General features: G+C 40.0%; 1 protein-coding gene across 2 annotated transcripts; it reads right to left on the bottom strand.

Moving 5' to 3' along the window:
• Positions 1–2,654: 2,654 nt before the first annotated feature.
• Positions 2,655–10,119, bottom strand: gpr155b (G protein-coupled receptor 155b). 2 transcript variants are annotated; one of them, XM_084947723.1, is made up of 20 exons: positions 9,993–10,119; positions 9,316–9,524; positions 9,065–9,212; positions 8,848–8,977; positions 7,868–8,046; positions 7,539–7,691; positions 7,372–7,439; positions 6,860–7,031; positions 6,466–6,621; positions 6,180–6,263; positions 5,923–6,046; positions 5,713–5,797; positions 5,431–5,518; positions 4,942–5,167; positions 4,719–4,796; positions 4,291–4,445; positions 3,837–3,932; positions 3,671–3,735; positions 3,437–3,574; positions 2,655–2,809 (listed from the first exon to the last, which is right to left on the bottom strand). In XM_084947723.1, the coding sequence occupies exons 2-20, from the start codon at positions 9,471–9,473 to the stop codon at positions 2,761–2,763; spliced, it is 2,352 nt and encodes a 783-aa protein (XP_084803849.1). In that variant the 5' UTR covers positions 9,474–9,524; positions 9,993–10,119; the 3' UTR covers positions 2,655–2,760. The 2 variants fall into 2 exon arrangements, with proteins under 2 accessions (XP_084803849.1, XP_084803850.1); XM_084947724.1 differs by having other exon boundaries at positions 4,339–4,445.
• Positions 10,120–11,214: the final 1,095 nt, after the last annotated feature.

Here is an 11,214-nt window from a genome sequence, read left to right as displayed (position 1 = left end):
GTCATGCAGATCCTTACATTTATACTTGGTAGCCACACCCCTAATGGTCATTTACAGCATCCAATACAACTTTCCTAATTTACCATATATGCATACACATAGCTGATGTGTGTGTGTGTGTGTGACACAAATGCTCAGGCCCCTACAAAACAGGATGTGTGGAGGTATGCCGTACCCTCTCTGCACCTCGGGGAGAAGGGTAACAGACTTCTTCTCTTTCCTGTTTCTGTTCCATACATTCCTAGCATCTCCCAACTGTGGCTTCCTATTTCCTTTTATGACAGGCAGACCCCCACTTTTACATTACAGTTACAAATTACACAAACACACACTCAGGCTTATAGCTAAACCAGCCTAAAACACGCACACACATTCACAAATCCTTTCTTATTCCTCTGATTTACAGCTGGACCCTATCATCTAAACAAACTTCATCACATTTTATTCTAAACGTTTTCTTGTGCTCACATCACCTGGCCTGCTGACGACATGCAGGGGCATCTGGATTTATAACACAAATTTCTAGTGTCGCCACTGAAAAGACTAGAAATGGGGGTAATACATTAGATGTTGGCTAGTCTACAGTGGGATTCAGCGCTCCTATTGGACCAGAGTGTAGAGTGTCTACGTTCACTGTAGACTCCGGGCCAATGAAAAGACGTAACCGTCTACAGTGACCGCAGACTTTGCTCCCGTAGACTTGACACATTTTGAACAGGATTTTTTTGTTTGTTTGTTTTTTAAATGGACAGAGTAGTGGAACTTTCTTACAGATGTAAACAGTTTAGCAGTGGTTTGTAAAGAAAGATAAGCCATTTGAAACAAAAACAGGACTGTATCTGTGACAACGTGAGCCCTCTGGCTTTACCTGTCTTTCATTCAAATGGACAGATTTGTCATTCCAATAACTACTGTACGTGCTTTTGTCTTCTGTTGTAGGTTGGGCTCAAAGGCAAAGGACATGAGAAGAATTTTGGCTGAATTCTCAAATTAAGCCTGTATGAGGTGGTGCTCCACCATGGATGAGTGAATTCAAAATCAGTCCTGAACAAATATTTAAAACTAAACAGCTGCAACACAATTACAGTTGCAAAGAAAAAAAACTTCCTCTGCAGCATCACCAAGAGACAGCTATCCAGTGAGTTGCATAATTTAAAAAAAAAAAAGTGAAGAATGTATTTATTCAGTTAGTGCAAACAGCTCATTGCTGAGGAGAAGTCCATACTGCTGAGTCATGCAAGTAGTTAGCATAGACTGGAGCTTTTAAAAAAGACACAGCGTGCAAAATGATAACTGAACTAACAGGCAGATTCTGGACGCTTTAATATCCCCTAAAAGAAAATATGACATTGTTCTTTGATAGAAATGTCACAGGCTGTCACTGAGTAGTTTACTGACGGCTTTTCTGGTCTTCTCACCACGTGCATGCTTATCTTAAATATTATTTATTTAAGCATGGTCATTTAAGTTAATTTCTTTGAAAAATATATCCAGAAAGCAATCAAGGAAATAAAACTTTTACCTGCTACAACTGGGACTGATTCTGTACTGTTTACATCTCAGAGTGATCCCAGTGAGAAAACTGAGAGCAAAATAATCGATGAAAATAAAATAGAAGAATATAATAGCCATAATAAAATTCCAAAGGGCTCTTTCCACAACCAAAAGGAGTCAAGTAACAGTCAGAAGTGATTGCTTCCCCTTTTTAACTTTTTAACCCCAACCATCAATTTCCTTGTTTAAGTTTCTTCTAATACAGGGGTGGGGAACTCCAGACCTCAAGGGACGATGTCCTGCAGCTTTTAGATCTCACCCTGGGTCAACATACCTGAATCAAATTATTAGTTCCTTACCAGGCCTCTAGAGAACTTCAAGACATGTTGAGGAGGTAATTTAGCCATTTGAGTCAGCTGTGGTGGATCAAGGACACATCTGAAACCTGCAGGACACCGGCCCTTGAGGTCTGGAGTTCCCCACCCCTGTTCTAAAGCAACTGCAAGCGCAACCTCTCTCCCGATTAGCTAATAAGTTGATATTCAACTGGGAACCACCCTGAATATACAAGGACAAATAACCCAATTCTGGTGGGCAAATGAGTGTCTCATATGATCCAGATTCAACCTTAAGTGGCCTTTGAAGAAGCTGCACCATAAGGCACTTCTGCTTTGGCACTCAGCTATGGTGGCCGTCGCTTGGTATGCCGAAAGCTTTGTTCATCACTTTCATCATCTTGTTCCCTCCTACTCTTCCTCCCGTCTTGGCTGCGTGAAGTGATAAAGAAAGTTGGGTTCATCCTTGAAGCTGTGCTGACCTGTCAACACTCCTCCCCGCTGAAGACGGGCACCATACAGCTGTGCCTCGGCTCGTCCAGCGCTGAGGCCTCGTTCCACCAGCCAATCTACTAAGTCACTGCCTCGGAACACATTTTCAAGATGGGACTGGGGATACTGATGAAACTGGGGAGGGCTTGAAGCATTACCATGCTGAGAATTGGTGGGTTCATGGTCAAGGGAGGTTCCTGGTGCATCAGGGTTGGAAATATGTGCTTGCAATTCATTCTCGGGCTCTAGGTGGGGTTGACTCGGAAGAAAACACTGGCTGCTGGATTTATCTGGATTGTGGTTTCGGTTAAGAATCTGTGAGTGATCGTTTAGCTGACCCTGATCACTAGAATTTGTGTTTAGGTAAAGGGGTTCATGGGCTGAGGAATGTCTCAGAACTTCATTTTCATCCTCCAGTCCTCCTCCAAACCTGTTAGTATCAGAGGAAGGATTCACCTGTCGAAGTGTTCACACTCTCCCCTGAGCCACTATGATGGTGATGGTGATGAAAAGAAGAGGGAATGGGCAGGCAAAAGAAAGGAAGGGTAAATGAAAGGAATAAAAGAGAAAGCAAAGGAAGGATTATAAGGCATAGAGAAGGTATAGAGATAATATAAATTATTTTGTGTTAGAACGATAGCACCCAGGACTAAAAAAAATGTTTTAGTTTTGTAGTAGGGTGGCTAAATTTGATCTTCAGTATTTTAAAACAGGCACGGCAGAGTATAAAATTAAAATGGTTAGACTTGATTTTAAGAAAAATAACAGTCTGATGTAGAGGGAAACCCAGAAAGTGATGCAACATGCAAAGAGGATTCAGAGAAAAACTGGAAAATCAGAAGTAATTATTTGGACATGCTCAGAATTGAACAAGAACACAATAAAAAAAAAAAGAGAGAGAGAGAAAGTGAATTCAAACTCAAAAACGGAGATCTCTAATAATTTTTTTTCCATGTTTACTTCAAAAATATTTTGCTTAGAGGGAATAAATTCTATAAGCAGATGATGTGAGGGGTGATTTAAAATCAAATCATATACACAAACTGTACTATGTAACACACACAAATGTCCTTAAAGAAAACCCCACACAAATACATGTAAACAAGTACTCATACCTGCGTGTGTGTACTATGTCTTGTACACACTGGTCTTTGTGGTAGCGGACAAACTGAGTACAGGTGAGCCTGACCTCCTCTGGTACACCTGAGGGACTCAAATCATCAATGTCCCTGCCCTGCCACAGGCTAAGCAATCTAAAGAAAAGGCAGACAAAAAAAAACTTGTTCTAGTATTGTTTTATTTATTTGATCACAAATTAATTTAGAAACCACAATGAAGTCTCAGATCACCTCTTCTTAAAAGGCAAGATGATTAGGTGTCTGTCCAGACCAAAAATCCCAAAGGACAAAAAGCCCTGGGGGAAAAAAGAAAACAAAATGTAGTAGATACAGCTGAACAAAGTAATTTTTTTACTCGCAACACTTCATATATACAATAAGCTGATGTATGAGATACCTGTCCATAGTTAGCCACAGCACAGAAGAACTGTAGTTCAAGGTAGAGCCTTCCTGGATCTTTGTTGAACAACCACCACAGACAGCTGGACAGGTTCTTCATTTAGGCAGAAACATTCACCAATCAGGCACCAGGACATTGTTATGGCATGCATTGCAACTTTCCATTTTTACAAACAGGTAATCCAACGTAGCATAAGGTTACTAATTATTAACAGTTTTTATATTAATCCAGATGTTTATATCATAAACAAGATAGATAAGTAGATAAAGACAACACTACAAAGGATTTATTATATTTAAAGGTCTCATTCATCTAACTGATAACACTGTTGAAGGCAATTTTCATACACTTGTAATGTCCATATAAATGGTGATTTAAATATGGATGACAACAGCATCAGTCCATTCACACATTTTCTCACACATAATCATAAAGAGTGTTTCATCCTTACTGCTAGCAGGCTGACAATGAGCAGCAGACAGAGCAGAACATGTCTCACAGTCTGTTTATCGTCTGTGGTTTGAAGCCCGGGTGGTGGAAGATTCAGCGGCTGCTCAGAGGAGGAAGTACTTTGCTGATGCCCATCACACAGCGCCCCAATGTGGCCTAGAGAGGAAGAGAATTCAAAGAAAAGATGACAAAGCCAACTTTATGGTTGTAAACCAAACCCCAATCTTTATTGGATTATACAGACTACTGTTGGCTACAAACTTGGTTTAGTTATAAAAATGCATAATAATCAACCACAGAAGACAAACATTTAAATTTGTGTCATTTACTTATTGTTAGAATTAAAATAACAGAATTCATAATAAAACTAATGAAACGTCACAATTTACTCTGAACGGTGAACGGTGAGGTGAAATGTATGCTTATTACCTGTGCTGTTCGTGTGGTCCCTCTGTGTACTGGCTATCATATCAGGTATAGGCTGGAGAGGAGAGAAACCGTGGAGGTCTGCACAGCAACAGAACAGAATGAATGAACATATTTACTGCACATCATCTGGTTACAGACTCAATGACAACAGATAACAGAGATTCAGACTCAGATTATGTTTAAATTAGAATAAACTAAAGACAAAGTGAAAGAATGGAGTTACCCGAGTTGATACCACAGGCAGGTGAATTTGACATCTGTGTCTGCTCTTGCTGTTGGTGTGAATCCTCCAGGCCACCAGGGACCCTCACCTCATCATTGATACCCGTTACAGTAGCTCTGCTCAGGGCTTGGTAGCCGCTCTGCTCCCAGTCTCCCTGGCTGAGACCCATCAAAGATATTGCACCGAGAATCAGGCTGACCGCAAGAATTACTGCAGTGCTGATTATCTGGAGGAGAATTGATGAGATTATGAATTAAACTTCCCAAACAAAACTTGTTCTAGAATTCCTGAAGTGTACTTTTTATAAATATTACTTTAATTTGGTAAAAGAATTTCAGTGCGTTTTCTCCACAGACAGCATTAAACCTGAACTTAAAATAAAAAGTCTTGAGCTGAAAAAAAAAGGAAAAAGACTGGACAAAAATAAACAGAGTTCAGAACGACTCTTTAGAAAGTGTAATGTAGAGTTACAGCAGGTATTGTTCCAACCTGGGCTCTGCCATAGAAGAAGGCAGAGTCTATCGTATCAGTCCTCTCTCCTGATATGAGAAGACCACCAACCATTAGGAAAGGAACCCTGTGCGTGGAGAAAGGTTGAATAATTTTGTTATTACTTAGACTTTAGATCATATTCTCTGATATGATCTTCTTTTCTTGTCTCCACAAAGAAAAAGAAAGTCACATTTCAATCAGTAAAAGTTTTAAAATGTTTCATTCTCTTATTCTATTGTCAATTAAAATATCCTTATTCATTTCTCTGTGGTGGCCTACCCCCAACCCAAAATCATGAAGACTCCTGGTCGGAGTCTCAGCAGATCATCTCTGTTAGTCAGAGCCAGACAGAGAGGGATTAAACCTGAAAAAGAGAAAAAAAAACATTCAAATACAATCACCAACATCTACCAGCTAAACACAAATCATTTGACTTTTGGGGTATTTCATTCATAAAACAGGTGTAACCACTTACAGGTATTCACTTACCTGTCCAAATGTATGTACTGTAAAGAGACCCATAGAGCAAAGTGAAGGTGAGAATTTTGCCGAGCAGGTTGTCCTCTTGTTTCACCAAGAAATTCCACAGGATCATACTAACACACACTAGGAACTATAGAGAAAAGTACAGAGTTTAAGGTACAACATGTACCTATACAAGGTTCTCAATTAACATTTCATGAATGAATCAACTGAATTAAACACTGAAATCTCATTTTAAAAAATGTTTTCGAAATAAGACTGACCTGGGCCAGGAATAGATTTAGCGCAAATAGGTGAGGGAGTTTGTTAAATTTCCTGCTGAGCAGCATCACCGCTATGGTCCACACCTGAATGAAGATAATCATACTCGATCATTTGAAATGTCTATATTTGGAAAATCAATCATGACACCAGCTATCATCCACAACTTCCTGTGCTTAAGCTCTAGGTGTTGTTAAAGCATTTCTGTGCTTCTTCTTTATCATTTTAAAATTCTTCCCTGTCCCACTGATCCAACCAGAGCACTGGGGTGAATTCAAAGGCACTTACCAGAGCTATAAGGCTGACAATGCTGATGTTGAAGCTTACATTTTCAAGCTCTGTAACCAAGGGGGTTGGGTCCATTAAAGGGATTGTTAATAGCCAGGCGGACACATACATGATTGGTGCCGACAAGAATGTACTGATTACCATCCCTGACGTTACCTAAAAAACCCCAAACAAACAGGATTTGGGGGTGAGAGAATGTAAAAACCAAGTTTAAAATACCTGGCTAAGTGTCGACCATGTGGGTTTCCATGCCATCATTACCAGTAGCATGAAAGATGGAACATTTTAGTCACAAGGGAGTCCTCTTCTCTTTGTGTTTCAACAACAACAAAAAAAAGTAATATTCCTTTCATACAGCTTTTTAAAGTATGATTGTTACATTAAGAGAACATACCACTTCTAACTCCATGTTATAGTGTCCAGCATAGATGGCCACACTGGGGGCTGTTGGGAAAACTCCATATAAGAAAGCAAAGTTGGACAAACTTGTGTGATTGGCACTCGTGCTGTTCACTCCAGTGTCCAGAATATCCACCATGTCTTTACAGACCAGCGGCATTATCAAGCTGAAAGGATGACATTGAGAGAGACAGACAAAAATATACTCATGGAGCGGTGTAATCTACCAAAAACCAAACTGACTATTAAAAACACTTCTGTACTTCATATTTTGTTCATTTTGTTTAAGAGTTCTTGGTGAAGCTTAAAGGCTTGTTGCCATTTTAGAAAGATGTATTTCCGTATTTTTGAAGACAAAGTGTATCTTGCATTACATATTATATACAAAATAATGGCAACTAACAGAAAAATATGTACCATGCAAAATATGGTCAAATACAAAAACCCACTAGCTCAGGCCACCTTAAACCAATTACGCTCACACTATTCCATTCAGGCGTCACTTACAGTTTGGCTGTGATGAGCAATATCAAGGCAACTCCAGTGTCTCTGGTTAGTTTTCTAAGCTGACCAACCTGCCAAATAAGACGGCAGCTGATGATATCCTTTGTAAGTAAAACAGGTTATCCTTAGGAGAAGAAAAAAAGATAGGCAAACACAAGAGTACAACTCACCATAGTGAGGCCAAGGTAAAACAACGCTGCCCCTCCAAAAGAGTTGGCGAGACCATCTATAAACTCTGACAACACAGCAGGGATCTGCTGGCCCAGCGCAAAGTGAGAGATGATTCCCACTATCACCATGAACACTATTGGGTTCTTCAACACCTAGAGTGAAAAAAATAATAAAAATTAAAACTCCAAGACCTAAAATTGGTGCAAAAGGTCAAAGTGGGAAACAGTTACAAATGTACAAATTGGGTCCTTAAAGTTTGCAAATAAAGTAAACCTTAGGATATACAGGTGTATTAATACACTTGTCAAAACACCTGCATGCTTAGTACCTGTAAGACAACAACTCCCAGGATGCCAAGACTACTGCGCTGTGGATGGCTGGCCTGTCTCCACCTCTGCACCTCACAAAGAGCAAAGCCGATGGGATTGAGGAGCATGAGGGATACAGGAGCAACCAGGTATATGTACTGGAGGTAGTCTGGATATGTACTTTGATACAAAGCATCAACTAGAAAAGTGAAGACAGAGAGGCAATGAAATATATACACACTCTCTATGTCTTAATTAGATAAGATTAAGATAGACTTTATTGCCATTTGCACAAAACAGTACAGCTGCTGGTGGATTTATCGGTCTTTCTCACAAAATTATCTTCTTAAAGATGAAGATCCATTTTGACAGCTTTTTGGCTTTCCGTATGTTAAGAAGAGGAATTATTCTCCTGTCTATAGCAAGTTATATTGTTTGCCAGTCCCCTGTACCATGACTCTTCCTCTTCTATAATGCAGCTGAGGATGGTTGTGCCATAACCATATCTAAATACTTTATGGTGATCTTGTTATTATGAGTAGAGGCACAGTCAAAGGTGTACAATCATAGGTGCTGAAGTGGCATCCTTGGGAGGCTCCTGTGTTGACTGAAAGCTTGGCAGAGCTGTTTTCTACCGTCACCAACGGTGATCTGTGAGCAAGGAAGTCTAGGATGGAGATGCCCTGAGACCCTATATGTGTGCTACCTGAAGTCTGATATCGACGTTGAAAGGTCATTATGGTTTTCCAGTAGGGTGTTGTCCTGGATCCCTGACCAGTGTGTATTCCGTTGTTTATGGGTAGTTAAAACTTTGATTCCCTGCCACATATCTCAGCAGCAGCACTTAAGTTATTGGGAATATGCTTCCTTGGCAGCCTTGATAGCACTTTGTAGCTCATATCGAACCTGTTTATACTCTGTGTTATTCCCTGACATGAGAGGACTTTCTCCACTGCTAACCCTGAATGAAGAGCAAACAGTAATGTTTTGTTGCACTTACCTATAGGGTATCCAAGGGCGAAGTCATTACTCTGAGTAGCAAAGATGGCATACAGACCAGCCTTGCTGTATCTGTTGTCTGGACTGGCCACCATCAGTGTCAGCACACATACCAGCACAAAGACTGTCACCTACACAGGACAGAAGCGTGATGATCAGGTTTTTGTTTTCTATAAATCTTCAGCATAATGCAAACTTACAAGTGGTTAGACACAAACCTTAGCAACCAAGACACTCCACAGAAATGCCCATATGACATTTCTGAAGTCCAACAGCACCATGTTTTTAAAAAGCAGCGCTGGAAGAGCAAACTTGGATACGAAGTTCCCCAAACCTTTAGCCTGGCTCTCTGTGATGATGTCACCCCTGGGTGGGTGGGGGGAAATAAATACACATTTACACTAGGCACTTACTACATTTCCCAGCCAATATTTTGGGCAAAAACATGGTCTAATTCTCAATCACCTACCTGCCTGCTATATAGCCACACAGTATGATGCCAAAGCACTCCAGGAGAGCTGGGAAGAGCTTGTCTATGGACATGTGAGGTCCTGCAGCAGGCCCTGTCAGAGTGCTATGGGAGATGTTCTTCCCATGGATTAGCACATAGCTGTTGGTTGTCTCCATTGTGATGTGGGACAGGGTGATCAGGGAGGTCAGGTGAGGAATATCAGCACACTAAGGGAGGACGCCGAGAGGAAACTATCAGAGGTTGGAGCGATTCAAAAACAGGAAACATAGAAATATAACAGCGGGTAAACTAAGACTAAGAGCAAATTGCAACGTCACGTCTATAGAATTTAAAAAGGGCTTTAGACAAATATGTAAATGAAAGGTTAGCGACTGGTTGAGTCTCAGGGTTACCAGCATCTCTATTTACGCATCCGCGTTACTATAAGCGATGTTAGCACGGTGCCTTTTTTTAAATGCAGTATCCGGAAATATTTAAAGTCTACCAACGCTGATACAAAATAAAAAATAAAAGCATTTTTTACATCTATTTCCCAAACAAGCACCGTTTCTACTGCCTACCGCAGGTTAGCGCTAGCATAATTAAATGCTAAAAACGAATACGAGGGCGCGGTAACTTTACATCTGACTGAGTGTGCTGTTTAAAATACTTTGTTTCACAGCGACACCTCCTACCTCTCTATTTTAGACGAACATCGTTGTGCAGAAAAGCTCGCTGTGCAATTCCGTGTTATTGTCATTTGGATACAATCTGACAGCTGCTGAGATGTGGCAACGCCCTGAAAAATGACTGACAGATGATTCAGCCAATGAGCGCCAAGGTATGTTGGCACACAACTGTGATTGGGTTTTCAAAAAAGTTTGTCGTGTCGCAGCGTCATGTGCGCTGGATTTATTGAATTAGGGAAAGTGTGCAAAAAATTGCAGGTATTTTTGTCGTTTATCAGCTCTAAATGTTTGTTGCACGTTTTCTGTGAAAAAAAGAAACAGTGCCTCAAATAATGATTGTAAGTTCCAGAGGTGATGATTTTATAAACATACCTTTACGGTTTAAGCAATTACTGAATAAATCCTTCACTTGATGATACTGAGCAAATGTGAGGAGGTATGACTGAGCCTGCGCAAGGAAAACTGTTGGATTTCAAGTCCATCAATAAGACTTGAACTGGTATGTAGTCACAGAAGTGATATACTTATTAAAGTAACGTGAAGAAGACTGTATGTAACTGAAATGATGGGAAACCATAAATCAGTTCAGAGGAAGGAGGGGTAAAAATAAGGGGAAGACGATGGGGAGATGAAAATCCATCCAGTTTACATCAGGGGTGTGGATTCAATATCACTAAGGGAAGTGACAGTCATGTTAAGGGGCAGACACAGTTTACTGACATAATTTCATCTAACTAAAAATAATTACATAATGAAATTTGAAAACTGAAAGAAAAAAAATGGATGATTAGACTTATCTCACACTTGCAAAACAGTTCTTATATTTTAGTTTCGTAATGTGGGCTTTTTAAACTCTAATTCAGCAGGGTGGGTTTCTAAACATTACATTGTGATTTGAGTGATACACCACATCAAGCAGGGATAAATTATGCCAAAGGAGCAAAGTGTCTGAGACAACTCCCAAGTTCTGCAGCTCAAGAAAAGATTGAGATCGAGCCTGCACTTGCAGTAACACAATGTGAAATAATAATCAGTCATACTGCTGGTTAATGAAAGTTGCACATACAATAATTCTGCCTAATTATGTTACAGAAGACACAAACAAAACAAAACAAAACAACAACAAATCAGACAATGCCTTCTTTGATCACGCTCAGATCAATGTATTTGCTGATTTTATTGCACAGATATGTAAAAGATGCATATTTTTATTTGGCAATACAAAAGA

This window comes from Perissodus microlepis, chromosome 13 (genome assembly GCF_051167445.1).
Source record: "Perissodus microlepis isolate ML-2025 ecotype Zambia chromosome 13, ASM5116744v1, whole genome shotgun sequence".
Classification (NCBI taxonomy): domain Eukaryota; kingdom Metazoa; phylum Chordata; class Actinopteri; order Cichliformes; family Cichlidae; genus Perissodus; species Perissodus microlepis.
Note: the sequence above shows the minus strand (reverse complement) of the source record. Positions and strands in the feature narration are given on the sequence as shown.